This window comes from Gnatocerus cornutus, chromosome 1, assembly GCF_029298725.1.
Source record: "Gnatocerus cornutus isolate USDA-ARS CGAHR chromosome 1, icGnaCorn1.1, whole genome shotgun sequence".
Classification (NCBI taxonomy): Eukaryota; Metazoa; Arthropoda; class Insecta; order Coleoptera; family Tenebrionidae; genus Gnatocerus; species Gnatocerus cornutus.
The window spans coordinates 19,374,697-19,396,371 of NC_142233.1; the positions used below are offsets into that span (position 1 = coordinate 19,374,697).

The following is a 21,675-nucleotide window of genomic DNA, read 5'->3' on the forward strand; positions in this document are numbered from 1 at the left end:
TTTCATTTATGGTTGTTTGTTCTATTTTTGATTTTCAGGCTTGAAACAAGAACGGTTTTTTTCCAAAACTAACTTTGCTTTACGATTGAGGTTAACTACAAATGTCAGTTGAAAAAATCTAAACTCACATTTGAAATGAGCGCCAAATTGTGTTAAGTTGGCAGCAGCCCTTATCGGTACCAACTGGCAGCAAGCGTTTGACCTTGACGCATGCGTAGAAGCTAATCATCTTTCACAACATTGCCAAAACTTGTTAAATTGTTTAAAATTGTTAAAATGTTTAATTAGTTATTGATTAATACACTAAACTTTGACAATGTGTTAACCTTAAAAAATCGCTACATTCAATTTTCCCCTAAGGAATTAAAAGCCTGATTTACACCCAAAAATTTTCGAAAATTTACACAGGAGAGTGGACTGATAGGAATGCGCTGCACTTTATAAACAATTTGTTGTTACTTTGTATTACTGCTTCCAAAAACGTCATTTCTTTTAGTTTTAAAATACGTACACTTTTGTGGATTTAGAATTGCATATTTACTAATTTCCACAAATTTTTTGCCACGACCTTGTCTAAAATCAAGATCCAGGGATGAAAGCCTTGTGCTATTTCTACTAAATATTTAAATAACTCTGCAAAACTTGAACGACCTGTTTGTCGATCTCACAAATTAATAAATGCATTCTTTAGTGCTGGAGATTGAAAGAGTTACCTTTATCCCAATTTGAATCAAATCAGAACATAATAATCCAGTTCATTAAAGCTTTTCGAAATCCAATATAATTCCGCTTCCTTGTTATTATCAATAGTTTGAGAGACATCCTGAGATAAACAAACTAAATTTGTTTACTAAATCTTCTGGTAAGCATGTCGCTCAAACTAATTAAATGTCTACCAAACTGTTTTTTTTCCTTCACTCAAATCATTCTTACCTAATCCAATACATGTTGCTTTTCGCTCACCGAAATCCCTTCACCATTAGATTCCTTTCATTGTTCGTGATTGTGGTTACAGCAGTAGGTTGTATTAATTATTTTCTTTGTGTACATGTCGATTAGAATGATTAGACCATTTCGTGTGATATTATAACCAAAGCCGGTGTAGACTTTTTAACTGTATTGATCGAGTGCGCGGAAACCTGTCCTATCCAAGACGTACGTTGCCAGTAACGCCCCACTTGAAAGTGTGTCTGTGGGCAATTTTCCTAGAAAATTCTTGAAGAACTTGTTACACGCAACCACCTGATTTTTCTTCACACGCAAATCAACCATCGACGTCTTGACCATTGTGAGACAAATTTATATGAAAAACGTCACAACGTTCTTTAAGTCAGTTAATTGAAAAGCTGTTAAACTAAGCGAGTATCCTAATTTTTCAATATCCATTGTTAAAATATTGGTGATCATTTTTTTTTATCCTACGTGCATTTGAACATTATTGACCATTTCATTTTTCATTCGATTTTTGAATTAGTCTGTTATGTTCATTCAAAATTGAAATCTTAAGCAGACCAACTTACTTAAGTTGTGCTAACCATAAAAAACTAAAAACTGTGTTAAATTTCTCGAGCTGTAAATGGCTTCTTTCATATTCATTGTACCCGTTTTATTTCTTTTATTACCAATTCAAATTTTGACTTTATTGACGAATGTTGTACAGAATGTACCCCCATTTTCCCGTACCACGTTTCCTAATCGCAGATCAATACAGATTACATGATGTTTGCATTAATTTATTTGCATAAAACTAAATTTATTATAACGATTTTTAGTGTAGTGCACCACATGTCATCATGTTTTCTGTGATCGCAACTAGATATAATCTATGTTTATTTTGCCATGACATAGGGGGTTTCCAATTTTAACTAGTGCCACCGCACGGGTGGCTAGAATATCTCATTTTTGTGTTCAAAATTTATTCGGGGCGCCAGAAATTGCTTCTTGATGCTTGCTCGCGTCGTTACTTGGTGCAAGTACGTCGTTACTTGCGATTTACACCAGTAATCAAGTGATAAAATGGTATTATTGAGTCCAATGTCACTCTCAAGTTTCACTTCTGTTGGTTGCGTACAATTTGTTATTTTTACAGAGAAAAGCTTTTGTCAGGGTTTTCTCGTTTGAAATATGAAGTGGGGAATGAAAAAGATCAACATGAAAGATATAAAAATCAAAAATTTTCTTGGCAAAAAACGTTAATTTTTTTAGTGGTACATTAAAACACGGCAAAGGTCACTACCGTTTGCTTACTCCAAAAAATCAATCTCTCGTAATTGTGCTTATTATCCCACTAATGGAATCAAACAATAAATGACCTTTATTCGGATTGTTAAACCAATATTTAGGGATAGATCAATCATTTTTTAAAGGCTACGAAAGCGACTTCATATTTGAAAAACACGGATGCCATGAAGAGTCTTTTTAAACGCGTGTCTTACAATGTCTTACAAAAAAACTTATTAGAAATCATCTGTCATCAAAGGTCAAAATAAATAAATTGTGAGCTCACTAAACGGCTACTTTTGGAACCAAAATCTTTTCAAAATACGACGATCGTTTAGAAAGTAAGCACTTTTTGCATGTATTTTTGTTTTCTTTCAAAAATAGTCAACTTGATTTCTTAAGGTTGCTAAAAACCGTGTTTAATTTTTGGAAGTGCATTTCAAAAACACCCTGTCTCGATTATTAATTGCCTATTATCAAATAAATTAGTTACAAAACTTTTCCGTCCAACGTATTTGGAGAAAATTAAGAAAAATGGCAAATACAATTCCTGACATTTAATAAACGGTGGAAAAATTAATAAAAATTTGTTCCTTTACTCTAAAACGAAATTTAATTTTAATGTACTTATGTTATCCATACATTGCACAAAGCTAACATTTTTGACGGCCATAACTTTATATTGCATATTTGCAAATAATAATTTAGTGAATTCAATCAAAACCCGGTAAAATGGCTATGACGTGGTAAGTCCAGACCAATCAGCTCGTTTAAACGACAGAGAAGGGCGTTCCAAAGCGTGAAGACGAAGTTATGACGTAGTTTAAAATTATAAATCTTAAACTTTTTTGCTTAAAAGTATTGATTTATGTGTAAATTAATAAACAGGAGTCTTTTAAATTTTTTTCGTAGTGGAGCATTAAAAAATTTAAAAAAAACAGTAAATTTGGCATAGGTATATCTTTAAGTCTAACCAAAATTATTCCGCAGTGCCTTTCTTATGTGGTCGCCAATATTAAGTAAAAAACGTTCAATAATAATGTCATTAATGAACGATTTTTTAACGTTTTGACGGAAATAGATATTTATAAGTGAAAGAAATTCATTTTCCGGCTAGAAAAATTCGAAATTTTGGTTTCACAGATGCACTCAATTTTTTTGGTAAGTCGAGTATCATCAAAATGAGTTGTATAATGAAAAATGAGTGATGTATTGTAGCCACTTCATCTCACTTCTTGTATAATGAGTATGTTTATTCATTACAGAACAAGAAGAAAATATAGTTTATTAAACAATTAAAATGAGTGATAGAAGCGAAGATAGAAATACTGTTTCTTTATAACAGGGTCGTAAATAAAACACTTTTTTCCAATAGGCCATAATAACACGACGTTGTTTTACTTGACAGTTTTAAATGAAAAAAAAAATACCTGTAACTTGCTTGGCAGCCGTAACCTTCGTTAACTTTGGTAGTGTTGGTTATAACGCAAATTATCTCACTTTATTCTTAGCAGAGTGAGTTATAGCCCAAATACCCACCGTTACCATTGTTGATATCAATTATCATTGCTATTAGATGTAAATTGCGACATATTGGATAAAATGTTGTATGGCATCTGTGGGTTATTATATACCTTAAAGGTTATAGGTAAAAAGTAAAATAATTCACTTGTACCGCAAACAACTATTACTCACTGTTTCATAATAATTATAATGAAAGCGATATGTTTCTTACGTGCTTTTCCACTCCTAAATTGGTATTTTTATCAATGACGTATAAACTCTTAATTATCATCATCAAAAAACTAATATCCGACAAATGCATAATGACACATTTATGGCTGTCTTTCAAGTCTATTTTAACTTTATTGCAACAGCGGTTGATAACGTTATATTCATTATATTACTAACAGAACCAGAATTTGCACTTTTCAGTGTAAAATCACTTAATTCTTTCTTTTTCTCCAAATGTACCATGGCTCAGGCTTCATGTTTATCGACTTTGACAACATAAATTGATTTAGCAGAAAGTAGCTAATTGAACCTTACAATACAACAATCAAAAAACTAACGATTAAAGAAACCTTGTAGTCTTTTCGGGTACGCAGAGTGGAATTACCTCTAAAAATATCTCTTCGTGTGTCATTCAGAATTGAATTATGCAAACGAAGTTCTTCCTTTTCATAGAATATTAATAGTGCTTCCGATTGAAGTCTGAAAGATGTGGAATGCTATTAGAGATTTAATTTTTTAGATGTTCTTCAAACAACATTGTATGGAGGTGCAGTGAGACAATGAATAAATCACGAGCACGGTCACGGATGAGACAGGGTCAAAACATGATAAGATTAACCAATCAAAAGAACATTATGCAAATTAAATTGAAGAGTAATTGAAGAGATGTAGATTTAAAAAAAAGCTGGGCGATGTGATTTAACTATTAAGGTACTGTTATCAAACGCTCTAGTGCGGTTATGGCTTTGACTTTTTAAATCGTTTACAGCCACCTTATTGCAAACCACCATAAACATAATAACCGGTTTTTTTTAAAACCACTAACACCGCAATCTTCCCCTGCATTACAACCGGCAACGTTGCCCAGGGAGATTTTTGGTGAGAAAATAGTTGTCAAATGTTTGACATTTCTGAAAATTCCGCAATGTTTCCGTTAAAAACGTTTCTTTTACAGCCTGTTGGATTGCAAATCAAAGGATTTAATAGTGAAAAGACTCGGCACAACCTGAAAGGCCGTTTTGTGTAATCAAATTGTCAATTAGGCAGCTAACCTATTTGATTTTAACACCAAAAAGTCACCATCGACGACGTTGCCGGTTGTAAAGTGGTGGGAGAGTGCGGTGTTGGTGGTTTTTTAATAAAAAAACGGACTTTACCACTGTCATGAAAGGTCTGAAGTTAGCAACAATCAAAAAGTGTCCGCAACAAACTTCAAATAAGAAATATTTGTAGATGATTGTAGAGTTTAATTGGATAAAATGTTGTTTGTAAAATAAAATATAAATTTATTTATTGAAAACAATTTCTTGATTGTGACTTTTGTGGGTAGTAACCAAAAATACAGTTTGTTGAAATTGAAATTTTTAATTCTCTTCTTTTTTCAGAATTATCCACGAAAGTGGATTTACAAACGAAGACTTCAAACAATACAGACCGGTAGTGTATAGTAACACTATTCAATCCCTCGTGGCCATCCTTCGGGCTATGCCAAACCTCGGAATCAGCTACGGCAACAACGAGCGAGAAGTAAGTCCACACAATCCTTTTATTTCCCAAGAAAACTATAAAATTCAATTAACGAAAATAACATCCAGAGAATGAGACCCTTTTTAGAACAAAAATTCCCTCTGAACTATTCTCGACATAAAATATTGTAAACTTTAAATTAAAAGTGCGTTCTTGCTACTGAAATAATAAATAATTGACTTAAAATAAGCTCGATATATTCCTAGAAACAAATATTTATATTATTAATGTTCGGGTGTTGAATGTGGCCGGATATAAAGAAACCTGAACGGGTTCACCCTGTGTTGAAAAAGTGGGGCATGGAGCCAAGAAGGTGCCGTTGTTTACGGAAATATCGATTGTTGTAAAGCCGATTCGGGAGTCAAGTTCGAAGTTTATAGTAACATAGTAGTGCTCAAAAATAAACTTTTATTTGTTATGATTATTTTGGAATGTAAACTCGACAAATGGATACTTTTTCAATGAAAATATTTTCACATTCTGTAAGGCTTAACGCAAATGTGTTACACTTGATGGACAATTTACGTTTACTATTTGGACTAAAAATTGTAATCTTATTTTAATATTATATTGTTGATTTTTAGCACTTCCCTATTTTTTTTTTTCAGTAGGATTTCTCAATTATACTAATTTATTATACTTTTTGGTTCTACTGTACTTCTGCACTTCTCATGACATTTTTAAAAAACTCACTTCATTTCCCAAAAAACCCTTTTTAGTGATTTTCTTATGCAATTTTGCATATAACTTAAGAATTACATCGACTTCGGATTCAGAATCAGGAGGCAATTCCAATTCTTCAGCACAAATTTCGCCCAAAATTTGACTTAAATTATACTATCTTTTAATGACAAAACATTTTTGAAATTCTAGAATAGCTATTTGTGTGTCAAGGCCAAAAAATGTTTCTTTAGCCGAGCCTTTTTTTAAATTTACAAGTTAATTAATTTTTATTTATAATTTATCGATTTAATCAATTATAACAACTGAGTAATTGTAAATATTTATGAAATTCATATTTATTCATAAAAGTTCATATTTTCTTTACTTACATTTGCAATTTTGGCATGTGTAGCTTCACAATTTGTATGAATTAGATTTGATGTGCTTTTTGATGTTGTTTGTCGATTTGATTTTACCTAAATAATTATAAAATTGGGGGTAATGTCGGTATCTTGATGTAATATGCAAAACTGTGGATAGATGGCGCCACCATAGATCGGCCAAAAATGTTTGTGGCCAGAAAAGACTTACTTTTTGGCCGCTTTTGAGGCCTGCCTAAAAATTCCATTTTTAGTTTAAGTTGTCAAAAAAATATATTTTTTTATTTATTCACAAAAACTAATTTATTATCGTTCTATTCGATTTTCAGCTCAAATTATGCACTTATTTGTAGCAATTTTCGAAAATCATTTTTTGTAAACATATATTTTATAGATACAGGATGTTTTTGAAATACACCACCCAACAAAAGACGGTAATTGGTGAAGACAAGTAGAATCAATTGACAAAAAATGTTTTATGTAAAGTCCATTTGTTTTTGAGATAAAATTAATTGAATATTTGGTAAAACTTCTCAGTTTGCCAGTGGATTAAAAAATATAATCTGGTCGCTTAGCAACAATGAAAGGTTTGTTTGTTTTAGATGGATATTTTTATCAGTTGTGTTCCAAGTAAGTGGAAAAAGGTCTTTAAAAAAATAAAAAATATTCAATTCGATTCCTTAAGGCTGCCAAAGACCGTGTTTAATTTTTGGTAATGTATTTCAAAAACACCCTGTATTTACTCTCTGAATATTTTTCAGATTTTTTAACAAAAATTTTATGAAAAAGATTTTATAAATAAAAAAAATTAATTCATGTTTTGATTAGAGAGTAAATAAAGCTCCCATTCGTACATTTTTTAATATATTTACCACGTAACATAATTGATTTTACGCCAAAGTTGTCCCACTGAACTTCATTCTTGCCACTTCAAATGCACTTTCGTTCACCCACCTGAAACCGCCACTCATTTCCACGACCCTGTTACCTGTTGCTTTCTTCACCTGGCTAACTCTAAATCAACCTCGTTTTTCTCCTCAGATCGATGGAAAAATGGTTTTCGATGTAATTCAAAGGATGGAGGACACCGAACCGTTTTCCGAAGAACTTCTTGCGGCGATGAAGCGGTTATGGGCCGATTCTGGGGTTCAAGAATGTTTCGGACGTTCCAACGAATACCAACTGAACGATTCCGCTAAATAGTAAGAAAGATATTTTGTGATACAACAGGTGGGCTAAAAATCGACATTTCTAGCTTCTTGGATGACTTGGACCGATTAGGTGCCAAAGAATACCAACCTACAGAACAAGACATCCTTCGTACGAGAGTCAAAACGACGGGGATCGTCGAAGTACACTTTTCGTTTAAAAACCTCAATTTCAAGTAAGTGGCTAGTATTTTTGATGTTTTCTGTTATTATGATTCAAATTTAGCTGAGGTTAGTAAGGAGGTTCAATTATCCTTAAGAGGAGGCGACCTGTTTTGCTCTTACGGAGATTCAATGCTAATTTCAAACTACGATATCTTCGTTACTGTGAAATAAAAACGAATGGAATGTCCAAAATATTTTCTAGACATTATCCGGGGAAAAAGTTTAAAAAAGATGTTTAATCACCTAAAAATTAATTTGCGGTTTTTTCCCAGCGACCCAAATTTCCAGTACAGCCGTAACTAAAAGAAAAATTAAAAATTGACTCCGGATAATGTCTAGATTTCCAAATTGCGAATTGATATGCGAAAACAGCGTTCTAATTTATTAATAAATAAATGACCTATGGCAATTTTAAAATTCTTGATTGAAATTTTGTCTGAATTCTGGTAATTTATGACCAGCTATTAGAAGTTAACCACAAGCTGTCCATTCTTAATCCATTCTTCTTAAACCTTTCTTCAATTCTTTTTAAATAAGCGGAATAAACCAAGTTTAGGTACTTTTTTCCACTCAAACAATGTAGAGTTGGATATGTTGAAAGAGACCATTCCTTTGAATAATTATAATTAATTAAAATATCACTTATGTAATTATGGACCGGTTTACACAATAATTTAATTAAATTAATCTTTCAAATATTTTGAAGATTTAATTTACCTTCAGGAAATTCTTATGTTATTGCCTTTAGAAAATGTACATAAGCAAACTAAAAATTTTAAGATTCTAACATTTTCAGGATTCTGAGTTTGAACAAAATACTGTCTTCAGCGAATTTTAATTTCTATTTCATTTATTACTCAAAAGTCATAAGGTGTTTTTAATTTTATCTTTTTGTGAACTCAAATAGCTAAAACATCCTAACTGTATCAACATTTTTTTATTTAGAATACACGTACAAAATCCGTTTGGTTTTGTGGTAAACTTTTGAACAAATTAGCTGAGTGCTTATGTAGGATGATTGAGATTAGTTATATACCTGTAAATTTGATACAAAATGATTGTTTTAAAAAAAGGGAAAACCATCTCTTTTTTCGACAATATTGTGATTGAATATTTGTAGAAAATTACTTATATCTGGGATTATTTAGCTCTAAGGGATATTTGCCGACAAATCAAACACGAAAAATTTATATGTATATTTTTAATGAAAAAAATACAGCTTGTGATGTAAAAATTAAAAAAAATACTCCTGTTTCAGTTGTCAGATCAATTGATTTCGATAAAATGGCAAATCGACTCGGTTGAAAGAAGCCAAATTAAGTCTAATTTAAACTGAAAATTTGGTTAAAATCGAAAAACTGACTTATCCTATGTCGAAATGTTCTGAGCAATGTTCAAATGTTCAAGCAATTGCAGTTGCAAATTTTAATATTATAACAGCAGACACTGGCCTTTCACAAAAAATTCAAACAATAGTCTTTAATTCTTTACAAGAAGGAAATAGTTATTTACAGTCGCGTGTGGTATAGTTCGTACAGTGAGAGTTTGAATGACAGAAAAGTCACTAAATCAAAAGTCACTATAAAAAGTGTACCATACGCGCGAAATTTAAAATGACAAAATAACCCCAGGGCTGCGTTCATAAAAATCACTCTGTGTAAAATGTGACACAAAAGCGTTCATAAAATGTACATTTTATAATATCAACCAGCTTCTCCCGCACCAATGATTTTGGTCAAATTCCTAAATCGGAAAAGAAGCACAAGATCTATCCAATGGACAAATTTGAGATCGATCGTACTAATTAGGAAAAATGAAAATAAACTTTTTGAGATTTTGATCGACCATAACTCAGTTATTTGTTGTCGAATCTGAATTTAAATCCCAGATTTGGAATCTACGGAAAATTCTGCACACACTGGTGTATAATAACTCAAGTTTACTCTAAAAAATAAGCGAGATGTCGATATCAGAAGTTTGCATAGTTTTGGTCATAAATTTTTGCAAAAATTTGTAAATTTCGACTTTTGAAAAATCTATGAACTATTTCTTATGTAAAAACTCGCGAGAAAAACGATGGCGCAAACCGCATCTTATTATCTGCAATAGTTTCTGAGATATTGAGCACGAATTGTTTCGAACCTTAAAAAATTTGGCTCTCTGGCGACAACCCAAATTTTCAAAAGGCCATAACTCAGCTATTTGTTGACGAAAATTAAAAATTCTGATGTTTTTGGATTCAGCGTGGCATTCTGCGTAAAATGAGATGCAAATTTGTTGAGTTTGCTTAATAAATAAACGAGGCATTGGCCAAAAACTGTTTTGAAAACGTCATTTTAGGGTGATTTTCAATCAATGTTTTCAAAATGAAAACGGCGTTTAATAGCTTTGAATTATACATCAGTCGAAAGAGGAGCTCGAAATCTATCTACTGGCCTAATTTGAGATCTATCGGACAAATAGTTTACGAGTTATGGCCAAAAATTGAAAAAATGAAAAATTTTCATCGTTTGAGTCGGAATTTTTTTTCCCGAAAAATCGACTATCGAATTTTGGGCTTTTGATCACGTTTTCTAACGTAAAATGAGCCGAGAAAAAGAATGGCGCAAACCGCATCTCAATATCTCAAATAGTTTTCGAGATATTTAACTTTAAAAATAACGAAAAATGAAAATCAACTTTCCGAAATTTTGATCGGCCATAACTCAGTTATCTGTTGTCGGATCTAAATTAAAATCCCAGATTTGGAATCTGCGTAACATTCTGCGTACAATGATGTATAATAACTTAAGTTAACTCTTAAAAATAAGCGAGATATCGATATCGGAAATTTGGCATAGTTTTAGCCATGAATTTTCGCGAAAATTGCGTTTTGTATGTAGGTGATGTACCTACTTGTCGAACATTTAAATAACCACGGAAACCGTTCATAAACGCAACAACACTCTGGCGAATCTCAGTGATAATCACATCACTCTGACGTCAAACGCTCCAACAGACGTCTCACTTTATGAACACACCTCAGTTACTGACAACCCATTTCGCGTAGGAATTTAGTGTTTTTAGTGTATTTTGCAGCATAATTTGCTACCAACCTATATGTCAACTGTCGAAATATCCCAATCTCTCACCGGATATACTATATAATTCAAGATATTTTTCGCTAAATTTTATATTCAAATTTCTTAGAAATATCTGCATGTTAGCACTTAAATTTGATTTTTTAGGCAATTTGTATCGTTAATATTGCAGGTTTGTATTATGGGTGCGCCAAACGTTCCATATTATGTTCAAATGGTTATTGTTTTTTACATTTTTTTTTCTATTTTCAATCAGGTACCGTTTGTGGTAGTGTCTACCATTTACTTCGCATCTACAGAATCAATTTTTGAACCAAAATTTAAAGAAAATTAAAAGTTAAATTTTAAATTTGGCGCCGTAATTTTGGCACAATCTAGCCTAAGGGGTATCGATGGTGATTGACAGCTGCCAGAATCTAGTGGATTCTGAAGGTCATATTTTGGATCGCCTCCTCTTAACTTAGACCCATGATAAATTCATTTGAATATGTGGTCACAATATCGACATTTTACTAGTTTACCCGGCGCCTCCACCATTTTAGGATGTCGAAATTTCAAGTTGTTTGCCTAGAAATCAATACATACCACAACGCAATTTTTTCAGCTGATACGGAGATTGGTAATTTTTAGAAAAACCTTCAAATAATCCTATTATTGTCTTTTGTTCTCTTAAAATGTGGCAAAAACTGGGATATTAATTGTTGTGTTAATCCTTCCGTATACAGTTGACGTCACATGCGTTATCTAGATCGTAAATGAAACTATTTATAGGATTACATATTGTTTACAGATTAGTTAATCCTGTCGCTAAATATAAGTACCATTTAGGGAATCGAAGCCATCAACCAATGTACTTTATTCCATTATATTCCTCCCTTGTTATGAGTGCACTTGATATTTTATTTCTTCTTTTAGATTATTCGACGTGGGCGGTCAGAGGTCAGAGCGAAAGAAATGGATTCATTGTTTCGAAGACGTGACGGCAATTATTTTCTGTGTGGCGATGAGCGAGTATGATCAAGTTTTGCACGAGGACGAAACGACAGTAAGTAGTCAAGGTTTAAAAAGAGTAATGACTCTCTTAATGGAAAATGAGCTTTCCTTAACGATCTTGTAACACACGTATGCCTATAAATAGACCTCCACCCTCAATTTAATGGCAAAGTCAGTAGTTGTAACACCAATATGATGCATCGAGGCCGATGTTATAAATTTTCATTTAGTATTCTCCCTAAACGCATTTTAAGTGCCAGCAGGAAATTGGCTGCAGATAATGATAACGAATTGTTCATGATATTAAATGGTCGAATAGGAAATATTTCATAACGCGATTATGACAGAGCCAAGGGGTGTTTCATAGTCCTTAATAGAAACGTCAAAACTAATTTTAATGGAATTACATATTTCACGGTAATCAAAGGGGCTATTTTTGCACGAGCATTAATAAGCGAGTTAATTCCACGTTTTTCTCGTTTAATTCATGCTTTAAATAGCTAAATTTGATTTGTGAAGTGACTGGGAGAGCTCTTTAGTTTGAAGTAGCACGTTCCATGTGACGTCATCGTCAGAGTGCCAATTCAAAAACACGAGAGAGGTGGATTCTTTTTATTCGCGTCATTAGAGTAATCGGAGATCTGTTCGGTTTTATAGAAATGGAGAAAATGAAGTACATTTCAAATTCGGTTTCAATGAGGTTAATTTTGAAGGCGTTTTATTCACTGCAGCGATGTCAAACCGCAACCGCCCTGAAACCGCCTTTGAAATAAATTCAGTGAATAAATGAAGTTGCTGTTTTGTAGAATTTTAAATACAGGTCGCGGGGTTATTCGATGTCGTTTCACCCCGTGTTGACGAGGGATTGCACGGAAAATTGCTGTTACGACATCGTTAACCTTTAGGAAGATAATGAGTGGGCTAAGAAAAAACATGTAAACATTAAATTTTTCGGAAAAAAACGTTAACAGCAGTGCTTGTAAAACGTGAAGAGGCGGCTTAGAATCAAGTAAATACTCGTAATTAGTTTACTTAAAGCTAATCAGATGAACTCTAATTTATATTAAGTAAAAAACAGATTATTTTAAAATAAAAATCGCTGTGGTAGAACGTTGGCTGACGCCTCCACCATTTTCACACCACGTTTATTTATACAGGTGTTGTCAAAAAAAAAACAGCAAGATAGAACGCCTTAAGATGAATCCCAATTTCTCCTAAAAATAGTAGATTTTGTTATACGGCAGAAAAGTGGTACTTTTTGTCGAGCAATTAAATTGCAGTAGCGAGGCGAAGCGTAAATTGCGAGACAGCAAAGCCACTTTTCGGCCAAATAACAAATACTATTTTTTCTCCAAACGTTAAATTCAGTTCCACGACCGACGCTGAGTGAACGCAAATTGAACTAAAAACATGGATGGCTATGCATGTAGTTGTCATTGATGACATTTACTGTGAAAAATATTGGTTTCAAAGAGTTTCAAAGTTAAGATCGTGCAAGGGCCATACAAAATGTAAGTCTCAAAAAGCACTTTTTCTGCCCAGGCAGACAAAGTGTTTCCATGTCAACGAGCGCTTTTCATTACATATAACAAAATTGCCTACTTTACTGTCTAAAAACGACTAAAAATAGTGACTTTTTGTGACGTTTGGAGAAAAAGTTAATTTTTATCTTGTTTAAATAGTAGATTTTGTTATACGGCAGAAAAGTGGTACTTTTTGTCGCGCAATTAAATTGCAGTAGCAAGGCGAAGCATACCGTAGCCGAGCGTATGCAAAATTGCGAGACAACAAAGCCATTTTTCTGCCAAATAACAAATAATACTTTTTCTCCAAACGTTAAATTCAGTTCCACGACCGACAATGAGTGAACGCAAATTGAACCAAAAACATGGATGGCTATGCATGTAGTTGTCATTGATGACATTTACTGTGAAAAATATTGGTTTCAAAGAGTTTCAAAGTTAAGATCGTGCCAGTGCCATACAAAATGTAAGTCTCAAATAGTACCCGTCACACAAAGTACTTTTTCTGCCTAGGCAGCAAAAGTGTTTCCATGTCAACGAGCGCTCTTCATTACTTATAACAAAATTGCCTACTTTACTGTCTAAAAACGACTAAAAAATAGTGACTTTTTGTGACGTTTGGAGAAAAAAGTTATCGCGCTCTAAAGTTGGTAACTTTCAACTGATTAATTTAAGAAATTTTTAGGTAAAGCTCCGAACAAATTATGTTGAATTTCGCATTAAGGGGATATTGAACAAATTTCAGTATAGGGCAAATTCAATGTATTTTTCCAAACACGATTACTCGAAAACTATTTAAGTAAATTGCTTTCTGTTTTTTGCATATGAATCTGTTCAACGTGCACTATGTTGAATGCTGTACAGGGTGTCCCAGAACTCGCGCCCCAGAGAGAAAGGGCTTATGGAGGCAACAGTTCTGAACTAAAATTTTGAAACCATAATCTTTTAACTCAAAAAATAACCGAGATAAGACAAAAAACTAGCCAATCCCAAAGCTAAACAGAATTTGAAAATTGGTAACTATAGACACATACTATCATCCATTGGCTAATTCGAATTTTTTTTCTCAAACATTTTGCAAATGCCAACTACCCTAAAATTCCATAGATTTCGAAATCAAGTTTTTTCGTTTAAAATAAGACGAACTAGAAAAAATAGCGTATGATACTTGTTCATAATGCATTTTGCCGCACTTACTACTTTATGATACTCCTCGCTGCGCTCGTCGTGTCTTATAAACGTGCGTGCGGCAAAATGTTCATTATGAAACGCGTTTCATAATATACTAATTTTTTTTCACGTAAAAACATTGTTCTATTATTATTGTCTAAAAATTCTTTAGTTTAATTAGAAATTCTGGTTACTCACTCATGTAAGATTAATTATTAAAACACAATATCCTGTCGTTGCAAAGTTAAAATACATCTATTCAGCGCATCCACCATTTTGCTAACGTTAATGTCTAAACTAAATCAGGAGTTTCTAGAAAAATTCCAGTAAAAATTGATTTGAACTAAAATAGTTATTTATATTATAATTGATATAAGTATTATTTTATAAGCGAGTGTACGAGAGTAAGAGGTTTTTATTTTTTTTACAACAGTTCATATTTGACAGGTGCACAAGTCAAAGTCACAAAAATGATGAAAAATATGTGACGCAATGTAGCTACTATTTATCACTTGAGTTTATTATACAACGCTTTTACATTACACAACAAGTACACAATATGGCTCATAAGACAGCTACAATGAGTAATAGAAAATAAAGAGTGTGGTAAGAAACATTATAAAGGGGCTTGGGTAACTTTACGGCCATAGACTAATGGCGCATCAAGGAAAGTAAACTGTTTTGGAGCCTGTAATTACTTTTATTATTGTTTTTCAATCAAATGAGTGAAATCAGTGGCGTCAATAAGAAGAAAAGACGGTAGTGCAATTTTGTTGAAAAAAGAGACAAGAAATTTTCAATAAATGTTCAACTTTAATCAATACAAACATGTAACCACATTAATAATGATAGCTTTATTGTGCGGCAAACAAGTTTATTTTCACAATGACGAACCAACTACGCCACTGGTATAAAATAATAAAAACTGTCAGTTTTAGTTTCCTTAAATAACTTTTTTCTCCAAACGTCACAAAAAGTCACTATTTTTTAGTCGTTTATAGACAGTAAAGTAGGCAATTTTGTTATAAGTAATGAAAAGCGTTCGTTGACATGGAAACACTTTGTCTGCCTAGGCAGAAAAAGTACTTTTTGTGACGGTTACTATTTGAGACTCACATTTTGTATGACTTGCACGATCTTAACTTTGAAACTTTTTTAAACTAATATTTTTCACAGTAAATGTCATCAATGACAACTACATGCATAGCCATCCATGTTTTTCGTTCAATTTGCGTTTACTCATTGTCGATCGTGGAACTGAATTTGACGTTTGGAGAAAAAGTAGTATTTGTTATTTAGCCGAAAAGTGGCTTTGCTACTGCAATTTAATTGCTCGACAAAAAGTACCACTTTTCTGCCGTACAACAAAATCTACTATTAATAATTGTCGGCGCACAAAATTTCGTGTTTGACACGGCTAGAAAATGTTTTGGAAATGCAAGGAAATTGAAATCCGAGCCCCGAAGGCGAACACTTTCCTTGCATTTCCAAAAGACCATTTTCTAGCCTAGTGAAACAAATAACTATGATATTGTGTTCGGTGGTTCTTTGCAAATTGTTCTCTGATTGGTTGCAAATAAAGCCAATAAAACAGTTGAAAGAATCTAAAATAAACTTTCAATAATTATTTTTTAGAGCTGCCTTTATCACTATTTTCGCTACGGCCATACCGTTACCTAAAACACTATGTTTTGACTCATATTTTCGAACGGAAATAAATCCAAATTTGTTAAATCTATAAAAGATTAAAAATAGGATTCATTCCTGAAATTCTGCTTTTCTTGAATTGGTACGTTTACTTTTTAATGACATAGTAGATGAACAATTTAAACTTGTAAATGTTCTTTCTTTATTTCCTCAATAAATTAAGGATTTTAATTTAACCAAAACTTTTGGCACCAATTTTCGGATTTTATTGTCCATGTTTAGGCGCTAGTTTCAACATTCTCAACCATGAAAACGTATTAGCGGAACAAAAATAAAATTTTTAAAATCATGGTACGGTAATAGCTATTTGTGTACCAAGGCCAAAAAGTGGTTCTTTTTTGGCCGAGCCTTTTTTTAATGGCCGAGGCGCTAGCCGAGGGCAAAATGGCACTTTTTGGCCGTGATACACAAGATTTTTTAGGCGACATCATTAAATTTACTAGTTAATTAATTTTTACTTATGATTTATTGATTTAATCATTTATAACAACTGAACAATTGGAAATATTTATGAATTCTTTAGAAAAGTTCGTATTTTTTTTATTTACATTTGCAGTTTCGGCATGTGTAGCTTCACAATTTGTATGAATTAGGTTTGGTGTGCTTTTGGATGTTGTTGCAACTCTTGATGTAATATGCAAAACTATGGATAGATGGCGCCACCATAGATCGGCCGAAAATGTTTGCGGCCAGAAAAGACTCACTTTTAGGCCGCTTTTAAGGCCTAAAAATTTGATTTTTAGTTTAAGTCGCCTAAAAAATACATTTCAGGTACTTGGAACAGATTTATGAAATTCTTTTAATGTTTGTAAAAGAAATTGACCCATTTGACTTAATTTCTTATGGAGAAATTCATGCAAAAATAAATTCAGCTCGTTGCAGAGATCGATATTTAAAGAGAAAGTGGAGCTTTTACTCTCTGTTAATTACTTCTCAGAAGCATTATTTCTAGTGCTTCTTAGGTCATTTTCAATTTAAGAGAGGAAATGCACAGGATTTAAACTGAATTTACAATGTATTGGAAATGAAATTCGCTTTACATTAACTAATAATAGGTAACTAGGCCAAAACAATTTAACGACCCTTTGTATTGCAAAAACATTACGACAGGAAACATAAAATCGACTAATAAAGCCATTTTTGTTTTTCAGAACCGGATGCAGGAGAGCTTAAAATTATTCGATTCGATTTGTAACAACAAATGGTTTACCGACACATCTATAATTCTCTTCCTTAATAAGAAAGACTTGTTCGAGGAGAAAATTAGGAAGTCGCCTTTAACAATTTGTTTCCCAGAGTATGCAGGTACGTATCTGATCAATGTAAATATTTTGAATGAAACTTATATGTTTTGAAGGCGCGCAAGAGTATGGCGAAGCGGCAGCGTACATCCAAGCACAATTCGAAGCGAAGAACAAATCGACAACAAAAGAAATCTACTGCCATATGACCTGTGCCACAGATACGCATAATATCCAGTTTGTATTCGATGCAGTCACTGATGTGATCATAGCTAATAACTTGCGCAACTGCGGCCTCTACTGAGAAACCTCTAATTACTATTCCTTTTCATACGTTATTGACTTTAGTACATGGATAAACCAAAAACATACAGCAGAAATGGTAGTGCCGGTGTATTTGTCAAACGTTACGGTATTTCTCGTTTAGGGGAAATCTCGACAACGTTATCGTTATAATTGTACCAAAGTTGAGTGAGATGTTGAAATGTGTTCTTTTATGTTGATCGATGAGTTGGTGAGTTTGATGAAAATTACTACAAATGAAACAATAAGAGGGTAGCTTTCCTGTGCTTGATAATAACATCGGTTGACAATGTTGAATTTTATTTTTCAGTCTAAATATCGTATTTATTGCACAACGTTCTGTTATTTACGCACATTTTTAATGTATTTTAACAATCAACATCGCAAATTCTGTGCACAAGTTGATTTTTAAAAGAAACTTATATATACAAGATACTGTGCCATTAAGATGAGATTGCATTTATCAACGTAATTCAATATTCTAGTTGCTTTCTTCTTTCCTCCTAAGTTATTGTTTTTATTTTATTATATTATTCTATTAAGGTTCAGTGTTATTTATGTTTGTATAATTTTAATAAAAGAACAAGAGAATGAAACTATATTGAATAGATTTAGTTACCAAATTTGTAAAAAAAATAAGTATGTGTTAATGATAATGTGGAACCAAATTATTACTGTCTGGCTCAAGTAGCGTTCATCTAAGTACATTATGGTAAACATTATTATAATAAACATTCTAATTATAAAGCCTACTTGTGTGTAATTAGTTTTGTCAAAGTATAATATCAAAACGTATTTTTGTAGATTTTGTTATTATACTTTACTGTCCGAATTGAATCAGGAAAATATGGACCCTTCAATGAACAGATGCAAAAATATACAGTATAACATTAATGTGTACATAAAATTATATGGCGCTTTAACAGATTTAAAAGTAGCTTCAGTACCATTTCGTAGTGTAGCCAGTGCATTTACTTTGATCATACTGTAATTTAATGACATGCATTTTTTAATTGATACATTCCTCTCAATATTTTGTATCTACCATTTACGCTTTTTTTTACAAAAAACAAAGGGGGATTTGTAAGTGTATCTAATTATTCACTCTCTATTCACTCCAGCAGACGTTATTTGAATACAATCATCCATTTTTAGAGCAAAAACTAGTAATTGTCGTATCAGTATATCAAAAATAACGTAAAATACATAACAACTCCAAGTGGGCACTAAAACGTTGTTTTTTTGAAACTCGAATCTTTCATTTCGCCAATTTTGTTGTGTATTCTATGTTAATTTTGCGCATACAACCAAACTGTTATGTAAATTGTAGTATTTAATATCTGGTAGTATCCTATTGAGTCATGATTGAATCTCTAGTCAGTTTATTTTCTACTAATTGTGACTACGGCATTATACATTTTTTTGTAAGTTATTTCAAAAATAAAACCAAGATGTAACCCACAATTGTTTTAATGCAGGTTTAAGTTGTGCGACATCTACACAGCTAGAGAAAAAGTAGTCCAAAATGGACAATTAAACTTGTAGGTAGGGTGCGAATTATTATTGCTATTCTGGATGCACAAAACGTGGACGAATTGAGATAAAAAACATTGCTTTCGTATTAACCGATTTTTCACACATTTTTGTACTTTGACGTCTCGTGGATTTAAGACATATCTTTCACTTGGTTTTCGATTTTTCTATAGGTTTTTTGTCTTTCTTCGACTTGCTCATGACACTACAATTCGTTATTGTAATTAAACCATGAGACTGTCCAAGTTTTAGCCACATGTACACGCATACTATTGACTTGTTGCTTTGTTGTGAAATAAGACTAATTATAAGAAGATTATTAAAGGTACGGCGCTAGTTAATGCAGTGAATGATGTACATGTTTTCCAATATCAGTAAATGTAACATTCATAACTGAGGTTGTTCTCTCATTGTATGTTTGTTTCTCTGTGATGTGAATTACGATAAATAAATTTTACCCATTTCGAATTTTTATTTGCATTTCCACGATTCTCCAATTTCTATTCAATTTTGTCTTTCATTCTACAGACGTCGCCACACATTTTCCCGGCGCATCCACCATCTTCCTTTTAGCTTTAACTAAATTTCTTTATAAGAATAGATGTTTCCAAACGTTTTTCCAGAAATATTACGAACAAATAGTATGTAGTGGGTATGCATTTTTATATACCATATACAAGGTGTTTATAAATGTTTCTAGCATCAAGGGTGGCATGTCAAAGAAATTAGCCGCTTCGTACAAATGTAGGTTTAGATTTTTCAACTGACGTTTGTAGTTAACCTCAATTATGGACTTTTTTCAATAAAATTACGCTAATTTTGATCAATACAAACATGTAAGCGCCGTAATAGCGATGGTTTTATGGTGCGGCAATAAGTTTATTTTCGTATTTAGGAATCAACTACGCCACTGGTATAAAACATTAACTGCCAGTTTGACGTAAAATTCAAAATTTTCTTAGATAACTTTAATTCAAAATTTGATGGTCTTTTGCAAACTGTTCTCTGATGGGTTACAAATGAAGCCTTCCACCTCTTAAACAGTTAAAGAAAACCTAAAAAAAAATCGAACAATTACTTTTCACGGTTGCCATCATCACCCCTTTCGCTATGACCAAACGTTACCTAACACCCCAGATAATATATCACTGTTCGTTTGGCGTCGCGACGCCTAGGAAGTATGATTTTTTTCAACATAACTGTCATACAAATAGTTGAGTTTTTATTTTGAAACTACTGCAAATTGTGTTTAAAATGTGCGAAAAAAACGCAATTTTATCAAGTTAGTTTTCAAAATTATGACAGCGCGGTGGCAAACTACGTTTACACCAAAATTTCACAAGTCACTTCATTCACTCTTATAAATGTTAATTTTGATTAACACGGGCATGTTGCACTTTTGGACACCAGAAATCGCTAATTAACGTCGACAACGCGACAATTTCACCAAGTAAGACTTTTGTTACAATCTAAAACGAACCAAAGAATAGATGTCATTTGTGACACAAAAAGTTGACAGATGGGTGTAAACGTAGTTCCCAATTTTGACGTGATGAAATTGGTAACTAACTTGATAAAACAGCATTTTTTCCTCAAATTTTGAATTCAATTTGCAATAAATCTAAAATGCCAACTGAGATATTTTTAACACATTTATATCGGAAAAAAATTAAATAAGCGGTTGATTTCACAAACCCCCGCAATTAGCTAAAAAAGACATTTTTAAGACGTCGCGACGCCAAAACTGTCGGTGATAAAAAACAAGTTTTTGCGTCAACTTCTAGAGCTTTGTCAACCATCAAAATTTTATCTTTGAAATGAAAGACGGTTTTTTGGGTGGACATAAGTCGCGACCTGAGAACTATAAGGTTCTAATTAACATTTGCGTTAAATTGATCAGTGTTCACGTTATCAGTGATATATTTTTAATTTATTAAGAATTTATTTAAAAAAGTGGCAGGATCTATTTAAATCATTTTGGCTTGTTAAAATATTAACTCACTTCTTTTTTATACATGATAGAAAATGTTTAAAAAAATCGCAAAACAGACAATTTAAATTTTCACAAAAAATCACTTAGAACCTTAAAATTCTCACGTCGCGAAGTGTTGCCGGACCCTGTAGAGTATAAAACCTCGATTATCTGGGTCCACCACCGGTGACAAAGCTACCGAGTAATCAAAAACCACGAATAATCGACAAAAATATCTGATTTTAAAATAATACAC

General features: G+C 32.5%; 1 protein-coding gene across 2 annotated transcripts in view; it reads left to right on the plus strand.

The window, feature by feature from the left end:
• The window catches only part of Galphao (G protein alpha o subunit), a 75,728-nt gene extending 55,813 nt beyond the window's left edge, over nucleotides 1-19,915 (plus strand). For both annotated transcript variants that reach the window (XM_088049960.1, XM_088049961.1), the window contains exons 3-8: nucleotides 5,340-5,481; nucleotides 7,566-7,726; nucleotides 7,780-7,908; nucleotides 11,893-12,022; nucleotides 17,522-17,675; nucleotides 17,728-19,915. In XM_088049960.1, the coding sequence (XP_087906086.1) occupies nucleotides 5,340-5,481; nucleotides 7,566-7,726; nucleotides 7,780-7,908; nucleotides 11,893-12,022; nucleotides 17,522-17,675; nucleotides 17,728-17,915 (904 nt within the window). In that variant the 3' untranslated portion in view covers nucleotides 17,916-19,915. The remainder of the gene's footprint in view (nucleotides 1-5,339; nucleotides 5,482-7,565; nucleotides 7,727-7,779; nucleotides 7,909-11,892; nucleotides 12,023-17,521; nucleotides 17,676-17,727) is intronic.
• Nucleotides 19,916-21,675: the final 1,760 nt, after the last annotated feature.